Genomic DNA, 24,806 nt, shown 5'->3' with positions numbered 1-24,806 from the left:
CTTTTCCAGCCTATTTGATTCTGTCATTCTGTGATGATTGGGACACTCTGGGGCCATTGTGACCCTGCAGGGCCTGGTGGAACTAAAAGGACCATGGTGACACTGTGCAGCCCCATAGAACCAGGGCTCCATTGTGGTGCTCTGGGGCCCAATGGAACCAGGGAGTCCCCGTGACACTGGGTCCTGGTGGAACCACAGAGGCCATGGTGACACTGCGGGGCCTCGTGTAACCGAGGGGTTTCACCATTGTGACACTGCGAAACCAAGGAGAGCATTGGGAGAGTCCAGGGCCCACAAGGGGACATTGTGACACTGCAGGACCTTGTGTAACCAAGGGGCCACTGTGACACTCTGGGGCCTCCAGGAATCTGGAAGGCCCTTGTGACACTGTGTGGCTTCATGGAAACAAGGAGTCCATTGTGACACTGAGGGGACTTGTGAAAGCACAGAGAGCATTGTGACAGTGTGGGACCTCATGTGACCATGGGGCCTTTGTGACACCCTGGGGCCCCATGGAACCGAGGGGCCACTGTGAAACTGCGGCACCAATGAGAACATTGTGACACTGTGAAGCCCCATGGAACCAAGGAGTCCATTGTCACATTTTGGGGCCCCATGGAACCAAGGAGACCAGTGTGACAGTGCAGGGCCTGGTGTAACCAAAGGGACTTTGTGACACTGAGGGGAGCCATGGAAACAAGGACATCTTTGCAGATGACACCAAGCTGGATGTGAGTGTGGATCTGCTGGAGGGTAGGAGGGCTCTGCACAGGGCCCTGGACAGGCTGGATCCAGGGACCAAACCCAACAAGGTGAGGTTTAACAAGTCCAAGTGCCGGGTCCTGCACTTTGGCCACAACAACCCCTGCAGCGCTACAGGCTGGGGACAGAGGGGCTGGACAGCAGCCAGGCAGAAAGGGACCTGCAGGGACTGATGGACAGCAGGCTGGACATGAGCCAGCCGTGTGCCCAGGTGGCCAAGAAGGCCAATGGCTCCTGGCCTGGATCAGGAATGGTGTGGCCAGCAGGACCAGAGCTGCTGTGCCAGCACTGATCTGCCCCCAGCTCTGCACACAGACATTGCTGCTGCAGCTCCAGAGAAGGCAGCAAAAGGGCATCTCTGCAGAAAACTCTGCTGGGACATCCTTTAGTTCCTTGAAAGCCACCGAGAGTGCAGCCCCTCATTGACAGAGTCTGTGGGCACAGGGAAGGTGGAGAGAAACAAAATGAGAAATGGCACAATGACCTTTCTAATGTGGAAAACATTAAAATGTAAAACAAAAAAAAAGAAACTCCAAAATGAAACCAAAAGAAGTATCAAAATGACTTTTATTACAAGAGATTTGTAGAAATTGGCCAGCAGTTTAATGTTCCTGAAAGCATCCAGTCATCAGTCTCCACACTGCAGCCTTGAGCTCCTGGTTCCTCAGGCTGTAGATCAGGGGGTTCAGGGCTGGAGGCACCACCGAGTACAGAACTGACAGGGCCAGATCCAGGGATGGGGAGGACATTGAGGGGGACTTTAGGTAGGTAAATACACCAGTGCTGATAAACAGAGAGACCACGGCCAGGTGAGGGAAGCAGGTGGAAAAGGCTTTGTGCCGTCCCTGCTCAGAGGGGATCCTCAGCACAGCCCTGAAGATCTGCACATAGGAGAAAACTATGAACACAAAACAACAAAATGCTAAAAATATAGAAAACACAAGAACCCCAAGTTCCCTGAGATAGGATTTGGAGCAGGAGAGTTTGAGGATCTGGGGGATTTCACAGAAGAACTTGTCCACGGCATTGCCATGGCAAAGGGGCAGGGAAAATGTATTGGCTGTGTTTAGCAGAGCATTGAGAAAGGCGCTGGCCCAGGCAGCTGCTGCCATGTGGGCACAAGCTCTGCTGCCCAGGAGGGTCCCATAGTGCAGGGGTTTGCAGATGGACACGTAGCGGTCATAGCACATGATGGTCAGGAGATAAAACTCTGCAGAGATGAAAAAGACAAAAAAATAGAGCTGTGCAGCACATCCAGGGTAGGAGATGGTGCTGGTGTCCCAGAGGGAATTGTGCAGGGCTGTGGGGACAGTGGTGCAGATGGAGCCCAGGTCGCTGAGGGCCAGGTTGAGCAGGAAGAAGAACATGGGCGTGTGCAGGTGGTGGCCGCAGGCTACGGCGCTGATGGTGAGGCCGTTGCCCAGGAGGGCAGCCAGGGAGATCCCAGGAAGAGGCAGAAGTGCAGGAGCTGCAGCTGCCGCGTGTCTGCCAGTGCCAGCAGGAGGAAGTGGCTGATGGAGCTGCTGTTGGACATTTGCTGTGGCTGCACATGGGCACCTGTTCATGGAGAAAGGACAGGGACAAGTCAGGAAAGGCTGTTTGGAGCCAAACCTGGGCCATTCCCTGCAGCCTGTCCTGCTGGGACTCACCCACCCTTGTTCCTGCTCTGGGAAAACCTTCACCCAGGTCCCTGCCTGAGCTCCAGTTGTGCTGACTGAGTGTGGCAGGAGCAGCCAGGCCTGTTTAAGGGGGCTCTTGAGGAGCCATCCCTGCCTCGCTGCCCTGGGTTTGTGGCCATTTGGCAGAGGGACAAGGCTGGATATTCAGGATTTGTCAGGGGAATCAATCCTACTGCAGAAAGGGTTGGTACCATCTGCACTCACACTTCTAAGGGAAATAGCAGGAGTTAGTTTTAGGAATTGATTTCCTACCCACACACCATTCCTGACTCTCTGAGGTCAGAAATCCCCAGCATTCCTGCTACACTCAGAGTTTGCCACTGAGAGATGTGAGAGGCAAAGGATTCCCTGTGGCTGAGGGCAGGTGAGGGGCTGGATGGGCTTGTTCCCCCAGCACTGCTCTGCTCAGCCCCCTCTCCTTCCCTGAGCATTTCCCTGGGCCTGGACATTCCCTCCTGAGAGGTGCCTTGTCCCTGCCAGAGCTCACAGAGCCCATCCCACCCTGTGTGCCCTCGGCCCGGCCCTACAGAAACCTGCCTGTGTGCAGGGCCCTGGCTGGGGCAGGCTCTGTGTGCAGCTGGGCAAGGGCAGCTCAGGAGAGCCCTGCTGGGCCCTGCAGAGGTGATGCTGCTGCTGTCCAGGGCTGAGGAGTGGCTGAAGGCCCTTTGGGAGGCTCCCAGCAGAGAGACTGACCCCCCAAAGTCACAGTTCTGGAGTCTCTGTAAATGTTCAAACATTCCTTTGATGATCCTGTGTGTCCCTTTCAACTCAGAATGTTCTGTGATTCTGGGATTACAATTCCTGTTCTGCTTCTCTCATCCCCCTTGCCACAGTGTTAGAACAGTAAAGTAAAAATCAGACCTTTATTGGAAGCTTCCAGGCGTCCCAGTTGAAATGGAGCCTACCCAGCCCCTGATGTAAACAATTTATTAAGGTCGATTAATTAGGATATTTAACAGGAACATCCAATAGGAGATTCAGTTGCCCCAGTTATACACCCCTGGCTCAACCCATTGGAGTAGGTCCAAGGGCTTCTTTGCCTGAGTTTTTGTTATCTCTGTTCACATTCAAAAACCAAAATGTTCTTCTTGTAGGTCCACCTCCTGATAATAAGACTACATAGTATTTAAAAATATATTTAGACAGCTTATTGTTCTAAAATATAAGCGAAAGGAAAGGAAACGTACTAGAGTTAATTAAGGATTATAATTTTTTCAAGTATATAATAGTAGGTTAATAGAGTTAATTAAGGGTTTAAGGGAGTCAGGTAAGGGTTATAGATTTATACCTTTATAATAGCAATTTACAGAGCTATGAATAGATGAAAAATATATAAAGAGCAAAAATCTTTTTGTCACAGACCCAAATTTGCCATCCTCCTCCAAGCAGGAAATTGAAAACACTCTCAGGAAAGCCCCTGACCTTTACAGCAATCCCAGGCTTACCTTCTTTGGGAAGTGCCCTCCGGAGCTGTGCCCAGGCTGGTCTGGAGCTGGGAGCAGCCCTGCCCCACCCAGCCCCTCTCAGCAGCAGCACCTGCCCTGCTCAGGGCGGCTCCTTCCCCCACAGCTCCTGGCCAGCGCTGGGAGCAGCTCCAGGGCCGGCTGAGAGCTGTCCCTGGCAGGCAGCAGAGTCCTGGCCCAGCACAGCGCCCTGGGCTGCAGGACCCTGCTCTGCAGGACAGCCCTGGGCACCCCTGGCTGCTCTGCACAGGAGATGAGCAGAGAATGCACTCACAGGGTCTGTGGGCATTGGGATGTTCCAGCTTTAGGAGATCGCTCCAGGAGCTGCAGCTGCATTGTCCTGCAGCCAGAGGTTCCTGTGCCAAGGGCTGGCGGTGATTCTGCCCCAGGCACTTCTCAGCCCTTCCCAGCCCTGACTGATTGAAGCTCTCTGTGCCTCTGTGCTGTGCCTGGGCTGGCTGCAGGCAGTGCCCCAGCCCTGCTGGGCTGGGAGAAGAGCTGCTCAGCAAGAGAAATGTGCTTTTGAAGCTCTGCTTGGTTACCAGGATCACCCTCTGTGCCAGGAGCCCGGCCCAGCTCAGCAGCACAGACACAGCACAAGGACTTTAATGACCCTCTGGGGCTTTGTGCTCAGGCCCTGAACATCAGGCCCTGAGAGGGAGCTGCAGAAACCTCTCCAGAACTCCACGTCAGAATCCAACTCCAAAGTTTCTTGGACTTTTAATGGGTCCCACTGAGGGACACGACTGAGAAAGTGTCCCCAGGCCCCAGGCAGAGAACTGGAGGCACTGATGACAGGTGGGGACAAAGAGAAGCCAAGTCTTGGTGCCCTGGGGCACAGCAGGGTCTGTGCCACCAAGGGCTGTCAGGAGACACCTTGTCCTGAGGCCCTGGGGCCTCCTGGCACAGCCCCAGCCAGGCTGGGCACTGTCACCCCCTGGTTCTGCCCTCAGCATCCCCCCCTAGCCCACATCCCAGTGGCCTCAAGGATCTGCTGGAAGGAGTCCCTGGGGAGCCTTGGTCAGGAATGGCCCTGGGGGCTCCTTCATGCTCCCAGAACTTCATTACTTTTAAGGTACTTGGTGTTTCCCTTTTGATACAGACTCTGTGAGAGGTTTGTGCAATCATGGCCCCAATTATCTGCTTTAACGAGTCCCTTGAGAGCTTTGTACTGACACTCACTGGGGCTCATTAATACTCTGAGATACTAAACTTTTTTCAGGTACTTTGGATTTTGCTTTCCACACTGAGAGGTTTTTGTGCCATTTTGAGTCTCCAATTCTCTCCTCCATGGAGTCCATGAGGAGCCTGTGTTGGGGATGGACCTCAGCAGGTCCCTTTAATGCTTTGAGACAGTTTGGGGTTTTCTTCTGCCGTTGACTCCTGGAAAGGTTTGTGCAATCTCCTCTCAGGCCCTGAGGTTCCAGGGCTCAGCTCCAAATGCACCACAGGGATCATTAGGTTCAGGCAACTCCTGACAAACCATGGCTCTGCCTTGTTTTCCCTCTGGTCTGGGGCAGTTCATCAGGAAGTTTATGTAGTGGTTTTGGTTCACCATTTTGGGATTTCTTGGGCAATATATCAATAAGTGTGGTGGGTTCAGTGCTGTCTAATTACCAGTGCACACACTAGAATATACTTACTCACTTCCTGCTCTTGAAACAGGATTAGAAGAAAGGCAAAGTCGGCTCAAAACTTTTAAATGGTATAAAGAAAAGTTTCTTAAGAGTAACTAAAAGACGGAGTAATAAGGATCAGAACAAAACTTTCAGAACACTTCCTTTCTCCATACAATCTGACAATGTATAGAGACAAAATCTAAAATTTTCTGTCAGTTTTCCACCTCTAGAATAGTCTTTCTTCAGTTCACTTAGGGAAAGAACCTCCTCTTGTTAATGTTATGGAGACTTCTCCACAAGAAAACAATTATCTCATGGCTTTTCTTTTCCATGAATAGCAGCCACTAGGAAAAATCTGCAATTGTGAAATCTCTCCCATTTTTTCACAGATTTTCCCACAGCTGTGTTTAGGGGACATGTCAATTTAAGTGGTATTAGTTTAAAGATGTGCTGTTTAAGAGCAAAGGTTCTCTTCATCTCTTTCTGAAATCATCCTAATCTCTGGGAATAGAGATCTTCTTCTTCTCTCCCTGAGGGCACAGGGTCTCATCACTTTGCTCTCTTTGTCTGTTCAAACACCTCATGGCATCAAGCGACTTCAATATTTCCTTACTTTAGCATGGAGGCCTTTGCTGAACAAGTCATCTCCCCATATTTTCCAATGCCTTATAGGGAAAAAGAGAGCCTGATGTATCAATGACATCCTTCTCCATAGCTTTAGCAGAGGATTTCAGCCCTGAGATCAAAGCATCTCCTCATCCCTCCCATCTGGGACTCAACTTCCTCTTCAGTGACCTCGGTGTCTTCATGTAGCTGCTCTGTGTGCCTGCCCTGTGTCCTTTTCTCTCACTGGAGGGAGGATGGAAGCACTGGAAGGGTCAATATCTGCCCGGGGCCTGCAGATGGTTCCATGACCCCAGGCAGGCTTGGTGGCCAATTCTTATTTTTGCTGTGGTTCCTGGACATGAAGACCAGCTATTTTCCCCAGGAATGAAGGAATAGAGTGCCACTGTTTTAGGGGCAGATGAAAGGTGCCCACTAGAGGACAAGGCCAGCCAAAGCTGCCAGGTATTGTTCTGAGAGATACATTTACAAATTGCAATTTTTTTAGGGAAAGTACCACCAGGTCCTCACAGTATCACCATGGTCTCCATAGGAAGGGAGCAAGCGAGCCCCAATGTTCCAGGGGCAGATGAGCCACAGCCACCAGAGGCCAAGGCCAGCCAGATCAGATGGTGCTGGCAGATTTTGTCCTTGGACATAGGGAATTTCAGAGGTGGAATACCAGTTTCGGACCTGGTTGCCTGGAGGTGAAGGACAGTTCTTTTACACAGGAAGAAAAGCATGGAACACCGGTGTTTCAGGGGCAGATGAAAGGCGGCTATCAGAGGCCAAGGGCAGCCAGACCTCTCTGTCCTGGTAGCTTTTGTCTGAAAGCAACCCTTGGATAAAGGAACTTTGGAGGTGGAACCAAAATTTTGGCCATTTCTGCATTGGTAAGAAGGACGGTTCTTTTCCATAGGAAGGAAAGCCCAGAGCCGCAGTGTTTCAAAGGCAGAGGAGGAGAGAGGTGGCTCCTGAGAGGCTGAGCCAGTCAGACCCATTTGTCTTGGTAGCTTTCATCACTGAGAAATCTTTGGATCTAGGGAATTCTGGAGGAGGATTCCCAACTTTGGCCATGGTCACCTGGTCAAGATGGATGGTTTTTCCCATAGGAAAGAAAAGTCCAGGTGAAGCCAGGTGTTTTGGAAGAAGATGAGAGGTGGTCACCATAGGCCAAGAGAGTCAGACCTGTTTTTTTCCTGGCACCTTTCATCTGGGGGAAATCCTTGGATATCCAGAATTTTGAAGGTGGAATCTCAGTTTTGGCCATGGGCACCTGGGCAGGAAGAAGAGTTCTTTTCATCAGCAAGGAAAGCACAGAGCCCCAGTGTTTCAAAGGCAGATAAGAATTAGCTCTTGGAAACCAAGGCCAGCCAGACTTGTCTCTCCTGGAAGCTTTCACCTGGGAGAAATCCTTGGATATAGGGAATCCTGGAGGCAGATTCCCAACTTTGGCCTTGGGTGCCTGGATGTGAAAGGAGCTTTTATCCCATAAGAAAGAAAAGCACAGGGTCCCAGTGTTTCAAAGGCAGACGAGAGGTGGCCCCTGGGTGGCCAAGGCAGCCAGACCTGTCTGTCCTCGCAGATTTTATCTGGGAACAATCTTTGCATAAAAGCACAATAAGAGGAGGAATCCAAATGTTGGCCATGGGCACCTGGAGGAGAAGGACAGTTCTTTCCACAGGAAGGAGAGCACCAAGCCCCAGTGCTCCAGGGGCAGATGAGCAGCAGCCCTGGACATGCCAAGGTCAGCTGGACCTGTCAGGTGGCCCCCAGGTGGCCCAGCCTAGAGAGGCCACCTAGAGCAGAGGCTGGACAGTGTTACAGGAATAAAGTGGGGATTTATTCAAAAGGCCTTCAAAGGATTCACCTTGGGCAGTACAGGGGCCTGGCTGAGGGTACACCTAGGATGGACAACAGGTTTCCACACTTTTTATGTTCTGATTCATTTCCATATTGGGGTTAATTGTCCAATTACACCTTCAGGTTATGCAGCCCCACCCTCCCAGTCTGCTCTCCTCAATTCGCTGTTGTTTTCACTTTTTGGGCCTGAAGCTGCAGCGGTGTCCTTGGTTCTTGGGCTGTAACAGGATTGTTTTGTCTGACTACACTGTGAAGAGAACTTGCTGACACTCTGCATGAAGTTCAGAGTTAAAGACTGATGCAGGACAGAATCTGGAAAATATGGAAGGTAAAACTTAAGGCATCAGCCTGTCCCATGTTCCCTTGGTTCCATGGGGACCCACAGTGTCACAACGGCTCCTCTGTGACACTCTGGGCTCCACAGTGTCACCCTGGGCCCTTGGTTCCATGGGAGTTTCCCAATGGTTTCCTCTGATTCCACGAGGTCACCACAGTGTCCCAACTGACCCATGGCTCCATGAGGTTCCCCAGTGTCACCAGGGTGTCCTTGGACCTGCCTTGTCACAACTGACCCATGGCTCCATGAGGTTCCCCAGTGTCACCAGGGTGTCCTTGGACCTGCCTTGTCACAACTGACCCATGGCTCCATGAGGTTCCCCAGTGTCACCATGGTCGCTGTCAGAGGCTGGATGAGATCGATGTCCCGAGACACCTTGGGCTGAGCTGTCAATCAGTCACACAGCTGGGACAGTGTTAACCCAGCTCTGAACGCCCGAGCAATCAGAAGTCCCAGCTGGGGGGAGGCCCACGAAGGCCCAGGGGCGTAAAACCAAGGAGCACAAGGTCAGCCCCTGGTATGGACTCTGCCTCTCCTGGGGTTTGTGTCTCAGCCACACTGGAACCCTGGGAGCTGGGAGCCACATGTGTGTCTTTCTGTGAGCTTCTGTCTTCCTGTCTCTCTCTCTCCTCTCCTTCTAATGCTCTTTATATGGAACATTTTTGGTTACCTGAACAACTTAAGTGTTTAAGGCTTTCCAGGCTAAATAGGCTAGTGAATGAAGTTACTGCTATGACAAGTGCTTTGTGTTGGATTGGTTTTGTATTAAATGCTTTTCCAAAGTTTCTTGTTTTTTGTACTTTGCCAGTAAAATTTTGGGGGGTCCCGAATGGGCGCTGAGGGGCACTTGGGGATCCCGGAGGGTCTGGGGGACACTTACGGGACAGATGGGGGCGGTACCGGGGCGGTTCTGTGGAGCGCGGGGCATGACGGGCGTTGTAGTCCCGGCCCCAATGGGGCTCTATTGGGCTGCGGGGCATGATGGGAGTTGTATGCAAAAGAAAAGATGGCGCAGGCTCTAGGCACCGCCCCCAAAGCCATGATCGATCCCTGACGCTGATTGGTTGGAGGCTGCGATGGGCGGGAGTCACGGCCAATGGGAGGCAGCAGAGGCGGGAACAGCCCATTCAACCCCTCCAGTCCCTCCCAGCACAGCCCAGTTCATCCCCAGTACAGCCCAGTACAGCCCCAGTGCCCTTAAAATCCCTCCCAGCACAGCCCAGTTCATCCCCAGTACAGCCCAGTACAGCCTCAGTGCCCTTAAAATCCCTCCCAGTACAGCCCACTTCATCCCCAGTACAGCCCAGGACAACCCCTGTGCCACTCCAGTCCCTCCCAGCACAGCCCAGTTCATCCCCAGTACAGCCCAGTACAGCCCCAGTGCCCCTCCAATACATCCCAGTACAGCCCAGTCCCTCCCAATACACCTGAGGTAATTCCCAGGCCCTCCCAGTTCCCCCCAGTGCCATCCATATTCCGCTCCAGTGTCCCCCAGTTATCCCCACAGCGTTCCCGCCCATTGTGGGGCAGCGGCACAGACGGAATGTCCTGCGGCCCAAATCCCTGCTCCTGCCACACAGTGCCCAGCCTTCTCCCCCTCCTCCTCCTCTCCCAGCACGGCACAAATTCCAGCTCGGAGGAGGCTTCCCCAGAGAGGGCTCCTGCTCCAGCCTGAGTGTCCCTGCAGAGGAACAGGGCATCTTTCAGGCACTTCCACAAGCTCAGGGTTCTTACTTCATGGGGAATCTGGGATGAAAATGGCCTTGTTAGGAAGGACAAAAGCGGAGGGAATGGGTTGGAAATTATTAGTAAAAATGTTCCATTGTACAGGGAAAGTTCACAAAATCATTCCCTGCTTTTTTCCTTTTCAGATTCTTTCAGCCATCCACTGAGAGGACCAGCTTGTTCTGGTGCTTTCCATGCACTGATTGTACTCTTGATTTATATCAGTGCTCGAGAGGTGGAAGCTTCTAAACTGAACACAGAAACAAACTCCCTCTGTCAGCCCATTTTCATCTTCTACATCATTTTCAAGATGTCCACGGGCATGTTGGAACGATTATCACACTGCTCTCCAGTTCTGGCTGCAGGCTCTGGAGATTCTTTCTCTGCATTCCCTGACAATTCCTGGGAGCCCGTCATGGTTTCTTAGGCTAGAGCAATAACAGTGAAAATCTCACCAATGGCACAACTGCCCAGCCCACAAGGAAAAGAAAGAACAAGCTATAAAGTTCTTCAAATATTTGTCCCACTTTTCTGCAAGAGTCGAGCTGCACACACGGTGTGGGAAGCCAAGAGAAGCTGCAGCTGGTGGCACATCTTGTGACAGAAACTGCTCAAAGCTTCCTCATTCTCCAGCAAAGGTTCTTGGAAAGAGCAAACAGGACTGTGGAGAAGATTCTGGGAAAACTGAAAGAGTTTTTAAGAAATGAAATGAAAATGGAAAGAAATAATCCAAGATGTTTTTCTCTGTTTATTTTTATGCTACCCTTTTCCATCTTACACTACTTCCCCATCCCATTAATTGCAAATGGATCTCACTTCTAAGATCCACAATTTGACAAGTTTTAGACACTCTAAAATAGCATGAGCTACACACATTTTACCTTCCCCTGTTTTTGTTTTGTTTTGGTTTGGTTTTTTTTTGTTTGTTTGGGTTTTTTGTTTTTGTTTTTTTTGGGGTTTTTTTTGGAAATCAATGATGGATAGGTACGTGCAGTTCTTGGGTCAGGTACAAATTCAGCATTCAGGGAATGCGCTCCGATAGCGTTTGACCCTCAGCAGGGACAATGCACAGCAGCGTCCGAGGGGATTCCTGTGCCCCTGGGCAGGAGTCAGGACTCTGGGTCTGGGCTGAACACGGCAAAGTTCCCGTGTTTGGACAGAGGAAGGGGCTGTCCCCGGGGCGCGCGGGGCTCGGCCGTGGGGCGAGCGGGGAACGGACACGCGGACAAACGGCCTCGGTGCTTCAGTTGCAGAGGCAGCAGCGGCGGCGGCGGCAGCAGCGGCGGCAGCAGCGGCAGCAAAAGCAGTTTTTCTCTTCTTTCTCTTTCTCTTCTTTCTCTCCGGCTGTGGGACACCTTCCTCTCGGTGTCCCTCACCCGCTGTCCCTCCCCTCTCCCCGCCTCCTTCTCCCCCATGCCGGGCCGGGCCATGCCCCCGGCCCGCCCCCGGCCCCGGGCGGGGCTGCCCCGTCCCCGTCCCCGCCCGCCCCGCCGCGGTCTCGCCTCCGCCCGGCTCTGGCTGTGCTGGCGGTGGCGCTGCTGGGCGGGCATCAGTGCCTGGGGCTGGGCCCTTTGGCTCCGCCTGGCCCGAGCCCGGCCCCGGCCCCGGCCCCGGCGCAGGCTCCGGCCCCGGCCCCGGCCCCGGCCCCGGCTCCTCCCGGGCCCCGAGGAGGACACACGCGGCACGGCCGCAGCCGCCTCCGCCGCGGCTTCCCCGGCCCGAGCTCCGCCGCTGCTCAGCAGCGCAGCCGCCGGCCCCGAGCCTCCCGTGTCCCGTTCCCGAGACCGAAGGCCTGGGGATGGCCGGCCCGGGGCGGTTGAGGGGCGCTCGGGGGCCGCTCCTGGCCCCGGGCCGAGCGCTGACAGCCGCGTCCCGCCCGCAGGGAAGGCGCAGGAGGCGCTGCAGCAGCGGTACCGAGTGGGTTCGCTGCTGGGGCGCGGCGGCTTCGGCAGCGTCTTCGCAGCCACGCGGCTCTCGGACGGTGCCCCGGTGAGCGGCGGGGCCGGCGGGGGGGCGGGGGAGGGGGAGGAGGAGGAGGAGGAGGAGGAGGAGGAGGAAGAGAAGGAGAAGGAAGCAGGAGGATGGGGCTCGGCAGGGCGGGCGGCGAGCTGAACCCGGTGGTGCCTTTGGTTTGCAGGTGGCCATCAAAAGGGTGCCACGGAACCGCGTCCGGCACTGGGACGAGCTGGTGAGTGAGCGGGGCCAGCGGGAACAGCCGGGCCGTGCCGGGCGGGGATGAGGCGAGGCCCGGCATGGGGGAAGCCACCAGGACCCCTCGATGGGGAGCGGGCGTGGGGCCAGCGCAGGGCGCAGAGCATCCCGGGCTGGCTGAGGGGTTCCCCAGCCCTGGCAGGACATCAGTCCCACTGGTGGCACCGTGGTCCTCCCGCAGCCCGACGGCACCAGCGCACCCCTGGAGATCGTGCTGCTGGACAAGGTGTCCACTGGCTTCCCTGGTGTGGTCCAGCTGCTGGAGTGGCTTGAGCTCCCCAACAACATCGTGATGGTGCTGGAGCGGCCGGAGCGGTCTCAGGACCTCCTGCATTTCATTCGGGCACGGAGGTTCCTGTCTGAAGAGGTGGCACGGCAGCTGTTCCGCCAGGTGCTGGAGGCCGTGCGGCACTGCACCAGCCGTGGGGTCCTGCACCGCGACATCAAACCAGAGAACATCCTGGTTGACCTGGCCACTGGCCAGGCAAAATTGATCGACTTTGGCTGCGGCACCTACCTGCAAGACACAGCCTACACTCACTTTGCAGGTGAGCCTGGGCAGGGGTGTGCTCCCGGTCCCACCATCTCATGGCCCAACATCTCACAGGCCAAGCTGGGTGTGGCAGCGAGGATTCTCCCTTTTGCTGCCAGTCAGGGTACTGAGCCTTCCCCTGAGTTGCTTTTGAGCGGGGCTGGGTGGGGAGGCATCTTCCAGCCCCACTGGCAGCCTTTGCCCACCACTCTGCCTGGGGCTGGGGTTGGAGCAGCAGCAGCCAGCCCGACAAAATCACCCGTGGGTTGGGGTAGCATAGAAGGGAGCCAGAACCAGTGCACCAGCCAGTTTGGTGTGCAGGTGAGAGGAAGGGCTTGGGCTGCTCCACTCACCTTGTTTGCCTTGGCTTCATAATATTTTTAGGGCACTGCAGGCAGGGAGGATAAGGAGATGATTTTTCCCCCAGCCCTGAGTGGGTTTTTGCTTTGCATGTCATAGTCAGGCCTTGCCGGGGCTTCTGCTGCCCTCTTCCAGCACCAGTGGCTTCTTGTCCAGCCCTGAGTTTGTACACAAGTCCCAGGTGCTGGCGTGAGTGCAGCAGTCGCCCCGTGTGCCACTGGGGCGGCCCCTGCACGCCCAGGGATGCTGGGGCCAGGCTCTGGGAGCAGCAGCATCCCCCTGATGAACTCCATCTGTATTCCACAGGAACACTGTCATACAGCCCCCCAGAATGGACCCACTTGGGCTGGTACCATGGCGAGGCAGCAACGATCTGGTCCCTGGGCATCCTGCTGCACCAGATGGTCTGCGGGCAGCACCCTTTCAGGAGGGGCCGGAAGATCAGCTGGGACCATCAGCTCTCGCTGCCACAGCGGCTCTCTCCAGGTGGATCCTCATCTCTGGCCACGGGGGAATACCAGTGCTGGGAGACAGCAGCAGCTCGTGAGCATCTCGCTCTGGCAGCCGCTGAGGAGGTGGCACATGTCCTGCTCTCCTGCTCTCCTCCACAACAGGGAATTGATGGGAAAGTTTAGGCACAGCTCTGAGCACAAAAGCAGCATGGCCTGGGCATGGGAAGAGTGGGGCAAAGCAGACAGGAGCCTTCTCTAGCTGACCGGTGGTTTCTGGTTTCTCTGCCCAGAGTGCCAAGATCTTATCAGGTGGTGTTTATCCATGCACTTCTTGGACAGACCTTCATTAGAAGACCTGTTCTATGATCCTTGGATACAGGATATTCACCTGCCATAGAAAAAGGGAGAGAGCCACATGCACACTTTGCTCCAGGGCCCTGGTAAGTTACAGGTCCACACATGCCCTGGCAATCAGAAGCAAGGAAACCCAGACCTTTTTCCCTGCCTGTATCAATGCACTGGGATTGTTGGGTGGGAACACTCAGCCTTGTGCTGGAGCTGAGCTGCTCTGCCCAGCACTGGTGGCTGCCATCCGAGCTGGTTTTGCTTGTCCTGCTTCCCTGACAGCTGGGGCCCTGGGCAGAACCCTGACAGCCTGGTCTGACCCCCAGGGAAGGAGAAGGAGTCCTTGGAGAAGCTGTACCAGGTGGGGCTGCTGCTGCTGCTGGAGACAGCGACGACAACATCAAGGATGACACCTCTTCCTCAACCTGGCCACTGGCAGCTGAAGATGATGGACTTGTGGCACCGTCTTCAAAGCCAGGCTCCACAGCAAATTCGCAGATGAGTCCACAGCCGGGGAAATGCTCCCAGATTTGGGCATTGCTCAGACTGGCTGGGAACAAAAGTTTCTCCCTTTGCTGGGGCAGATGCAACTTCAGTCGGCTGCCCAGCTGCTTTTTGGCAGGGCTGGGGGCATGGGCTGGGGTGGATACAAGATGGGAGTTGGCTCCTGGCCCTGCCAACAGCCCCCAGCACCCAGCATGGCCTGGGCTGAGGCTGGGGCTGGGGCTGGGGCAGCCAGCCCGGCACAGAGAAACCCCCATGGCGGGAGCAGAGGTGGGACTCCAGAACCTGTGCAGGGGCTGCTTTGCTTTGCAGGCAAGGAAGGGCTTGGGCTGCTCCACTGCCCTTGTTTGCTTTGGGAACACCGTTATTTTGGGGGGCAGTGCAGGAGGGAAGAGAGAAAGTGTGGCCTTCTCTCCCCCATGGGTGGGATTTTCCCTAGCATGTAGGGGTTGGGCCTTCCTCAGACCTCTGACAGAGATAAGAGTTTTTTTCTTGTTTCCCCTTGTCTCTAATCTCTTTTCAACAGTTTGTTGTTTGTTTTTCTAGAGGAAGCGTTCTATGTAAGGTCCAGTCGGGATTGGGAAGTGCCTGGGAGCAGCTGCAGCGTGGATGGGCCGTGCCCTTGGAGAAGGCTGAGGACATCGTTTGGGACCAGCTTTTCTCCCAGCGGAGGATGGCGTGAGGTGAGTCCCCGTCTGCTTGGCATGGTGGGATCAGAGCTTTTGGGAGACAGCAACAAGCACAAGGAGGCTCCTGCTCTGGGCAGCTGCTGAGGGCTGGATGTGCCGTGGCTGGCTGCAGGCTGGGAATGTCCTGCCCTCCTGCTCTGCTCCCAAAGGCAGCAGTGATGGGCAGCTCTGGGCACAGCTCTGGGCACGGCCAGCATGGCCTGGGCTCTGTGGGCAGCTGGGAAAAGGGGACAGCAGCCTTCAGCTGACGGGCGCTTTCTGGTTTCTCTCCTTGCAGCCGGGCTCTGCGGGTGCTGAGGCTGCTCTGGGCTCTGCCAGGGCTCTGCTGGGCTCTGCCCCGGGCACAGCTGGGCTGGCTCTGCCCTCACATTGCTCTGACAGCTTTGCATCAGACGAGCCCGTTGGAGCACAGTGCCTGAGCTTTCTGCTTTGGCAGGTGAGTGAGACTCCCCTGCAGGCCAGGAGATTGCAGCTGGGGACACACATCCAATTGGCAAGGACCCAAACTCCCCATAGTCCCAGCTGAACCCCTGGATCTCCGCAGGAACGCCTGGATCTCCACTATTCATTCTTCATTTCTTTTTGGCTGGAAGTGTGCAGTTGCACTTTCTTCCTCCTCTAGAAGTGCCACGAGTGGGCCAAAGCTGGCAAGTGAGCCGTGTTCCTGAGGCAGTGCAGTCTGGAGCTGATGGATGGAGAATTGCCCTTCCCACTTCCAAAGCAGAGCAAAAAGCCGTAAGTGGGATTTTTCATCCGTAAGAAACCCCTGACAATTTCAGAGGGAATGTGCAGCTCATTCCCAGAGTGAGAAGGAAGGTCATCTTCTAAAGGATTTGGGGTTTGACAGAGTTGAGATTCCCAGTCCTGCCTGGAGCTGGAAGGGCCCCAATCAATTTCCTATTGCTTCGACCACAATTTAAAATAAGAATGTTGGAAACAAACCCCAAAAACTGTAAAAAAGGCTGTTGAGGTCAGTAAGATGGATCCATGCCATCAGCACATTTACAGTGTAAATAACTGAGTTCTCTTTTTAAAAAGATCATTTATCTCTTAATGCAAAGTTACAGAAGTTGTTTCACTAACACTTGGATTTTATTTGTATCTTTTACAATTCATCTAATTGTATTTTTTTTCTTTTTCCTTTTTTTTTCTTTAAGCAGAGGTCCTGGCCCTCTTCCAGCCAAAAGGGAAAGGGCCCCACCAAGCCTTGTTACCCACAGACAACATGGTAAAGCTGAACACTAAAGGACCTTGGGGGCATTATTCTGGAATTAAAAAGTTGCCAGCTCCATGGACAACAGAATTATTGTTCCTAACCTGAATGACATTGAGCAAAACGAATGAAGAACGGTGTCACTAAAGTACTACTGACGTTTGCCAAAACACCTCCAGAGTTTCACCAAGGGATCAGTCATCAAAATGTTTTGAAAATTTAAAGACCAAGGTAGCCAAAGCACACAGTGTCACTAATTGCTGGGTATGGTCTCAGCTGAAGTTGGGAGGAATGGGGTTCCCTTGGAGGGCCCACCCTGTGGGGTGGCCAGAACTCTGTCAATGGGCTCTGCCTCGTAACGGAGTCAATGAAGGGACAGTTACAGAAACCTGTGCTGTGGGACACGGGAATACAACGATCAGTGTGACAGGATTCACTCAGATTTCCCCTCAGGAGAAACCAAACCCTGTCACAGTTATAGAGGCTACAGTGTCAGAAGATTTCTGTGCTTTACCATCACTCCCAATGTCAGTAGAACTTGGGGTGCTGCAGCTGGTCAGTGTCAGTGTCACACCGCTCCCAGCTGCAGGGCCCCCATTTAGGGTCCTTCAGCAACGACCACACGGAAGACTTAGGGCCCAGAGAACATTTTCCACCGAAAGAGTGCCTTGGGTTTCCGAAAGCAAAGGATTCTGGTTCACCCTGTGCCCCATGTGCGCTGCCCCATCCCGTGGAGTTGACATGAATGAGCTGAATGGATTATTAGAAGAGGTAGTAAATGATACTGTTGAAATGCCCATTAGCACATCCTACGAGCTCCAACAAACACAAATGGGGACTCCAGAGAACCGCATGGCCTTGGATTATCTGCTTGCTGGCCAAGGAGGAACCTGGGCTATCAGGGGACGGGGATGTTGCCCTGCTAGCAGTGATGGGTTTGAAGGCCAACAGTCAGGAATCACCTTGACAGAAGGAGCAGTAGAAGAGTGGCAGAAAGAAGAAAATTCTTCTTGGTGGGATTGGGTTCGTGGCTGCCAAATTCGAGGCTGCTGTGAAATGCATTGGTGGCAGGGCCTGTCATCATTGCAGTGTGTGCACTTGGTGAGTTGCTGTGACACTTTGTGCTGGGAAGTGGAGTAATGGGACCTTTCTTAAAAGAGACAGTCTCAAGAAAAGAGAGGCATTTGATAAATAACAGAGAATAGCAACTATTTAGGCATGTTTTAAAAGGAACGTGAATAGCTCTGAGTAATGAACTTAAACTGCACTTAATTGTAGAACAAGAGGAGATGCCTTTATGCCTAATACCTAAATCTAAGCTGTGTTACTGAAAGAATTGTTACAAAGGTTGTAGTTGATTGTAGGTCTCAGGACCGATCAAAGTACCAAGGCCTGAACAGGTTGTGATCAGGGCCTGAACAGGCCCTGAGGCAAGCTCACCTCTAGATGAACCTTCCAAGCAAATGTTGTATTTGTATCCACTCATTAAGGAAGCATGATTAACAACACGATCAATGCATGTGTTCCTTGCTAAAACACGGATTTATCTTTCTGTATTTAGAAACAGACAAGGCCCCATCTGGCCTTGTTTGGGGGTGAAGGATCAAAGTCAACTCCCTTGGTTCCTCCTTCAGCCCTGGCCAGGCTTTGGGAGAAAGCAGTCAGGAGAATGAATGCAGATGTTCTCGCAGTGGCAGTGATGCCAGCTTGTTTGTTTAACAGTGTAAAAGCTGGGTCCTCTCACAGCTTTGGGGTTGGAACCTCATTGCTTGCAGAGGTGGAGGCACCTGCAGGAATTCCCAGTGTCTGGGAGTGGCTCTCCAGTCCTTGGCTTCCCCCAACTGATGTGTGGCTGTGGATGATGGTAAAGCCTGAGGCTAACTGGTGATGGATCTTTCCTTAATCACTCCAGGCAATCTCTGGTAGCAATGACTGGATGCATTGCTGAGCTTCTTTTGTAATGCTTTGCTAATGATGATGTGCTTTGCTGAGCTTATCCTTTTGTAATTCTTTGCAGCTGTGCATGATATAAATGACACAATTCCTTCAGTTGGTGTCTGTGTCTTTGGTGCTGACCCTGCCCACTGGTGAAACAGGGCCCCCTCCAGCCTAGAGTGTTACCTAGGAAGAGAAAAGCCATCACTCTGTTATAAATTATGACACGGGACCAATTTGTGTCACTTTATAAAGAGAATTTTATTAATTTAGCAAGCAAGCAGTACGGGCAAATGCAGCTCCCCCCAACGGCTCGCACCGCACCTCCCGGTCTTTCAGTTCTTATACCCCTTCAGTTCCGGACTTTGTGATATTCTCGACGTGCTCTGCATCTGCACGGCGTGTTGCTAGGGGTCTTTTTTCTGCTGTCTGGTGGCCCTCCTGCCCCACTGTTTCCTGTGACTTACACAATCCCTGGGACTTTTCCTGATGAACAAAAACTATGCTATTGTCTTTCACACGTTAGAATTTTTTAAGCATTCATTCTTGCTTTACACAGTGTAAATGATGAGCTTTCATCTTTCAGCCGGAATTTGCAACAGCTCCTCAGGCTGACTGACCTCAGGAAGACCATCAGAATCACTAAGTTGTGGTCCGGACATTAAAGCTCATCCCATTCCACCCCCTGCCGTGGGCAGGGACACCTCCCAGTGTCCCAGGCTGCTCCAAGCCCCAGGGTCCAGCCTGGCCTGGGACACTGCCAGGGATCCAGGGGCAGCCACAGGGGCCTGCCCACCCTCACCGGGAAAAACTTCCTCTGATACTCATCTAACCCTGCCTTCCTTCATCCTGAGGCCATTCCCATTCCAATGGCTCCGTGTCCCTGTGAGGAATCCCTCTGCCTCAGGCCACAAGCGCTTGTACAGAGCACCCCACACCAGAGTTCCAGGGGCTCTGGGGGCACACGAGCACTCCGAGCCCTTGGCCGGGCTTGTCCTCAGCGCCTTCCCCGCGAAGCCCCGGCTCTGTGCCCGGCGCTGTGCCCGGCCAGGACCGGCCCTCCCCAGCCGCACCCGCCGGGCGGCTCGGAGCGCTCCCGGCCCGGGCCCGCGGCGGGAGGGAGGAGGAGGAGGGAAGGAGGGATGGCGGCGGGGCCGCGCCGGGGCGGCGGGGCCGGCACTCACCGAGCAGCGGGATGCGGCCGCTCCCCTCGTCCTCGGACCCCCGGCTGGAGGTGCCGCCCCGGCGCACACCGACACCGCGGGCACGGGGCCGCGTCCGCCTGCCGCTCCCACTGCTGCCGCTCGGCCCGGCCGAGCCCAGCTCCGGCAGCGGCAGCGACAGCGACAGCGACAGCGACAGCGGCAGCGGCAGCGACAGCGACAGCGACAGCGACAGCGGCAGCGACAGCCACAGCCACAGCGACAGCCACAGCGACAGCGGCAGCGACAGCGACAGCGACAGCGAGTGCTCCGGCTCCGGCCGCAGCGCCATCGGGTCCTGCCCGCCCGCCGAGGGAGCGGCGGTGCCGGCGGACACCGGCTCCGAGCGGCCCCGAGGGAGCGGCGGTGCCGGCGGACACCGGCTCCGAGCGGCCCCGAGGGAGCGGCGGTGCCGGCGGACACCGGCCCGGAACCGCCCCCGCCCCGCCCGCCGGGGCTGCCCCGGAACCGCTCCCGGGGCCGGCCCGCGCTGCCCGTGCGGCGTTTAGAGCTCGTAAGAGCACGGAACCAAGGCAAAGGGTGTGGTTATTGCGGTACATCGGTTTCATATGAGGCGTTTATCAGGTCACTCCTAAGTCAGAGACGCCCCTGAGCTGGAAGGGAGCCCCAGGGACCATCCAGTGCCACCCCTGCCCTGCCCAGACACCAACAGTCCCACCCTGGGCATCCCTGGCAGCGCTCTCCAAAGGCTCCTGTCGCTCTGGCAGCCTCGGGGCCGTGCCCGTGCCCTGGGGAGCCTGGGCAGTGCCAGCACCCTCTGGGGAAGAGCCTTTCCCGATCGCCACCCTAAACCCTTCCAGGCCCAGCTCCAGCTCTTCTCTGGGTCCTGTCCCCGCTCACGGGCAGCAGAGACCGTGGTGAGCTCTGACCTCCGTCTCCTCCAGGCTGAAGAGGCCAAGTGCCACCAGCCGCTCCTGGCGTGGCCCCTCCAGACCCCAGCCCTTTCCATCCAGATGCCATCAGGAATGTTTTCCAGCCCGGCTGTGCTCGGGAGCTGCCAGGAACAGTGCACTGCTTGGAGAGAAGGGTTTGTGATCCAGCTGGCACTTGTCCACCCTGTCCCTAGGTTACAGGGCACCCATCTCAGTTTAAAACATCCTGAGGAATAACATGAGTGACCGTCAAGAAGCGAGGATTGCGTTTTCAGGGCTCCTCCTACATCTCTGCCATACATTAACACCCATTGCCATGAGGTGTTTTCAGTCCCCAGGCAGCCCTTGAGCTGCGGGACCCCAGAGTGACTGGCACAGGCACCAGTAGTGCAATTCTCTTTCTGAGGGCGCTGCAGTGCTGTGAAGCAAAGTAGTGGGTCGGAGTTCTGAGCTGGCTTAAAAGGCACCACTGACATGGCTAACAGAACAAACTCCTTGGAGTATTTCTGGTGTTATGAATATTACTGGGATTACATAGATCCAATTCCAGTAGATGGAAGCAAGCTGAAGGTTAATAAATGTAAGTATTGTGGAGTGGTAGGTGCTAATCTTGCGCAGGGAAAATGTTGCATACCTTGTCTCCCTGACCTGGTTTTGTTTCCTTGCAATGGAGTCCATGCCAGTGCCTGGTTTGTGTGAATGGGTGTTTGCCTTCAGGCTGGATAATTACTAACAAACACTCTGGGCTTTATCTTACCACATTTGAAGCTGTAAGACTGCTGACACTAATTCTTGTTTACAAGGACAGATTTTTTTGAGTCATTTGCTAAGGGGAAATTTGATGACTTGTGAATCTGCAGTGTGGGGTGTTAGTTACCTGTGTGCTGCTGTCACCAAAGTTCACTGAAAGAGCAGAGGTTTTCATTAAGTTTTGTAAGAATATTTGTAAAAACAACAATTTATTGAACGTATATACCTAAGAACATATCTAACAACAATATTTGAAACATATTTACAGAAGACCAAACGTAGCACTAAAACCTATATCCTAAAGCGAACAACAAACTCTAAAAACTATGTACAAAAGGGTGCCATCTCTGTGCGGGATCTCCATCAGTCCTGGAAGAAAAGCAGGTGCCATGGTCACTCCAGTCAGGCACAGAGGGCTCTTCCGTGTGTCCCCAGGCTGGCACAGTGGGACCCTGCTGCCAGAGCTGAGGCTGGCTGGGTCTGGGGGCTGGGCCCCAGGCACTGGGATGGGACTTGTGTGGCCGGAGCAGGGACCACCCAGCCCAGCCCCAGCCTGGCTGCAGGGAACCCACTCTGCCTGTGGGGACCACGTACCTGTCCTGCTGCTGGCATCGGTCTTCATCCCAGGACCATGGCCTCCTCTTCATCTTCTTGATCAATTTCCATGTCCTCAGCGTACTCTTCCATTTCCACATCCGTCCCCTCTTCCACATCCACTTCCATCTCTTCCTCTCCAGTCTGTTCTCCATCCACTTCCATCTTCTCCTCTGTATCAATTTGTGTGTCCACCTCCATTTCTTCCACTCCGTCTGCGACAGCCTGCAGAGGTAGCAAAACCTCAGAGTGGGGTCCCTGTCCCACCCCATCCCCCCAGAACTCCAGCCCACCCGGGCAGCTGGGGGGATCCACCTCCATGGAATGGCACCGTACCTTCCTTAGGACAAATGTGAACATCCTGCAGGGATGGATGACACAATCCAGGCCTTCAGCAGCTATGGAACCTGATGATGGGGGTATCAGGGGGCAGGAACAAGAAGGGTGGCAGGAGCGGGCAGGAGCAGCGTGCAGGGTGTGCTGACCCCAGGGCCAACAGTTGTGTTGTGCTGCTTGCTGGCTGCTGGCAGTTCCAGGTGGGACATGGATTGTGACGTGACAGTTGAGCTAGAGAGTGTTTGGTTCCATGCTTAGCAACGTTCCCCCAGACCATGGTGCTCAGAGCCCTGTTCCCAAGGATGGGGCATCCACAGCCTGGGCCAGTGCCTCAGCAGCCTCAGTGGAAAAGAGCAGCTTCCTGAGATCCAACCTCAATCAGCCTCCTGCAGCTGAAAGCCATCGCCCCTTGTGCTGTTGCCACAGGCCCTGTTGAACACTCTGAACACTCTGTCCCAGCCTTTCTTGTGGGACCCTTGCAGTCCTGCATCAGGAGCTGAGCGATGGAAGCTTTAGGCCCAGGTTTGCCTCTAAATGTACAAAATTAATAACAGTGGAGGGGAAGATGGTGGGACACTGGTTCTGCTCTAACTGGTGAATATTTTCTTTTTTTTTTTCTTCTTTTCTCTCATGCTGATGCAGGTTGAAATGAAGCTTGGCACAATATCCATTTTCTTCTCCATTTGTGAAACACGCAACAAAGTCTGGGCAAGCTGATGATGCAGAGGAAAACCTGCAAATGTACTGGTTATCCTGAGCCTGGAGGATGCAGTTAAAGCCAGCCAAAAGCAATTTCTGGAAAGTCAAGCCTGGTGTACATTTTCTTGAGTTTTGCTATGCCATCTTCACCTGAGTCTTATAAAAAAGCAAACAAAAAACTCAAACAAAAACAGACAAAAACCCCAAAAAACAAACCCACACAAACCAATCAAACCAATGGATGAAAAAAACCCAAATAAAACCAAAGGGAATGAGGAGTTAGTATTAGTTGTGAGGATATCACAGCAGGCAAATGGCTGCTTCCCACCATAAAAAGCCACAGAAAACAGCTGCTCCAAAATATACCCAACAGGAGAACCATAAAAGTGATACATAGCAACTTTGGGGGCAGCTCCCCATTCAGGTGAAGGATGAGCACACAGTGGTACAGCTCCAGCATTCCCCACCCTCCAGGCTGCTCTTTGCTCCTGATGAAAGACCCTTGCAGGACTGTGGCCCCTCTCAGTGCATTATAAATCATTCCCACAGCTCTCAGTTGAGCCACTGGCCTTTCCAGAGCGAGATCCAGGCACAATCCTACTGCCTGCTGAGCCTCTCTGGGAGATCCTGAGCATCTTCCTGCCTAGAGCCACAGAAGAGCTCAGGCTCTCCCTGACTGGGTTTTCAGGGGAGGTTTCCATATCCCTGTGAGATCTGTCCAACCCTCAACACATCTGATTTTATGTAAAACGATGTGTTTGGGTTCCTTCCCTACTCTTGTGTGCCAGTGCGAAGTCACCCATGTGAATGGAGGGTATTGTGAGCAGGAAAATGCATTCCTGGGTTGCTTTTTTGCTTCACTGTCACTCAGCTGAACAGGGTCCTTATCTTAGAGGGACTTACAAGAATGGGTAGGAATTTTGGCTCTGAGAGGAGCAGAAAGCACATTTTCTGCACCACATTCCCAACAGATGCTCTTTCCCTGGCAAAACAGTGACTGTCATTCATGTTCCTGGGAAGACTGTAAAGAGCCATTCAGAGATGACAGGTCCACCTGGCCTTTGGCTTTGTGTACCTCATTTCACATGTCCAGTTTCAAGGGCCATGAAAAGAGGCCACCTTTTGCCCTGGCAGTGCTGATCCCTCCTGCTGATGCCCTCCCTCAGCGTGGGAGGAATGCAGAGCTGGTCTCAGAGAACCACAGGGCTTGAGGGTTCCTGTGTCATTTCCGTGTGTTGGTAACCATTATTGAACCACCTAGTTCTTGTCTCTTATTTATTGAACTCTGGTTGGTTTCTGGAATTGGTGAAGGATGTGGAGCTGCTGGAGCCACTCCAGGGAGACCTTTGAGCTCCTTCCAATGCCTGAAGGTGCTTGAGGAGACCTGGAGAGGGACTTTGGAAAAGGCTCTGGAGGGAGAGAACAAGGGGGAATGGGTTCAGCCTGACAAAGGACAGGTTTAGAAGGAGAGTGGGAAGAAATTCTTTTCTGTGAGATTGGAAAGAGCCTGGAACAGACTGACCAGAGAAGCTGTGGCAGCTCCATCCCTGGAGGTGTTCCAGACCAATTGGACAGGGCTTGGAGCAACCTGGCATAGTGGAAGGCAGGGGGCATGGAATGAGATGGTCATTAGTTCCTTCCTAAGCCAAACCATGCTAGGATTCTATGAGTGGGCTGCTGAACTTGGCCAAAAGAAGAGCTACATTGCCGAGGTGAAGTGAGAAGGGGGATTAGAGCCACCTGTGTTTGCCCTTTAAATCCCTTCCAACATCAATTCTGGGCTCTGTCTCTGGGTATGGGCACAAAGGAGCCTTTGTTGTTCTTCAGTGGGGCTGAAATCTAAATCTCAGCGAGTGAAGATCAGAGGGTGACACGTGCTGCTGCTGGGGCCACTGTGTGGACTTGTTTTCAGAAAAATGGGAGATGCAGAGGAGAGAGAGGTTCCTGGATACAGTAACTCTACCTACACCTGGAACTGAGGCATCTGCCCAGGGATTTCCTATTCACCGACTGGGAAGGAAATCGAATCAGGGCTTGCTA

The 24,806-nt window shown here is 53.9% G+C and overlaps 2 protein-coding genes and 1 long non-coding RNA gene across 3 annotated transcripts; 2 read left to right on the top strand and 1 right to left on the bottom strand.

The window, feature by feature from the left end:
- Positions 1-1,364: 1,364 nt before the first annotated feature.
- Positions 1,365-2,129, bottom strand: LOC140681070 (olfactory receptor 14J1-like). The gene has a single exon (XM_072920275.1). It carries the CDS (start codon positions 2,127-2,129, stop codon positions 1,365-1,367), a length of 765 nt encoding a protein of 254 aa, XP_072776376.1.
- An 8,898-nt stretch (positions 2,130-11,027) lies between these two features.
- On the top strand, positions 11,028-13,074 carry LOC140680258 (serine/threonine-protein kinase pim-1-like). The gene is made up of 5 exons (XM_072920274.1): positions 11,028-11,057; positions 11,723-12,040; positions 12,189-12,239; positions 12,444-12,810; positions 13,070-13,074. Exons 1-5 carry the CDS (start codon positions 11,028-11,030, stop codon positions 13,072-13,074), a joined length of 771 nt encoding a protein of 256 aa, XP_072776375.1.
- Positions 13,075-14,277: 1,203 nt separating this feature from the next.
- LOC140681111 (uncharacterized) lies at positions 14,278-18,406 on the top strand. The gene is made up of 4 exons (XR_012052357.1): positions 14,278-15,138; positions 15,422-15,580; positions 15,767-15,879; positions 16,305-18,406. It is a non-coding gene; the product is annotated as an uncharacterized lncRNA (long non-coding RNA).
- Positions 18,407-24,806: the final 6,400 nt, after the last annotated feature.

Source organism: Taeniopygia guttata, chromosome 31, assembly GCF_048771995.1.
Source record: "Taeniopygia guttata chromosome 31, bTaeGut7.mat, whole genome shotgun sequence".
In the NCBI taxonomy this organism is placed as follows: Eukaryota; Metazoa; Chordata; class Aves; order Passeriformes; family Estrildidae; genus Taeniopygia; species Taeniopygia guttata.
The sequence above is the reverse complement of the archived record's forward strand: the minus strand, read 5'-3'. Positions and strand labels throughout refer to the sequence as shown.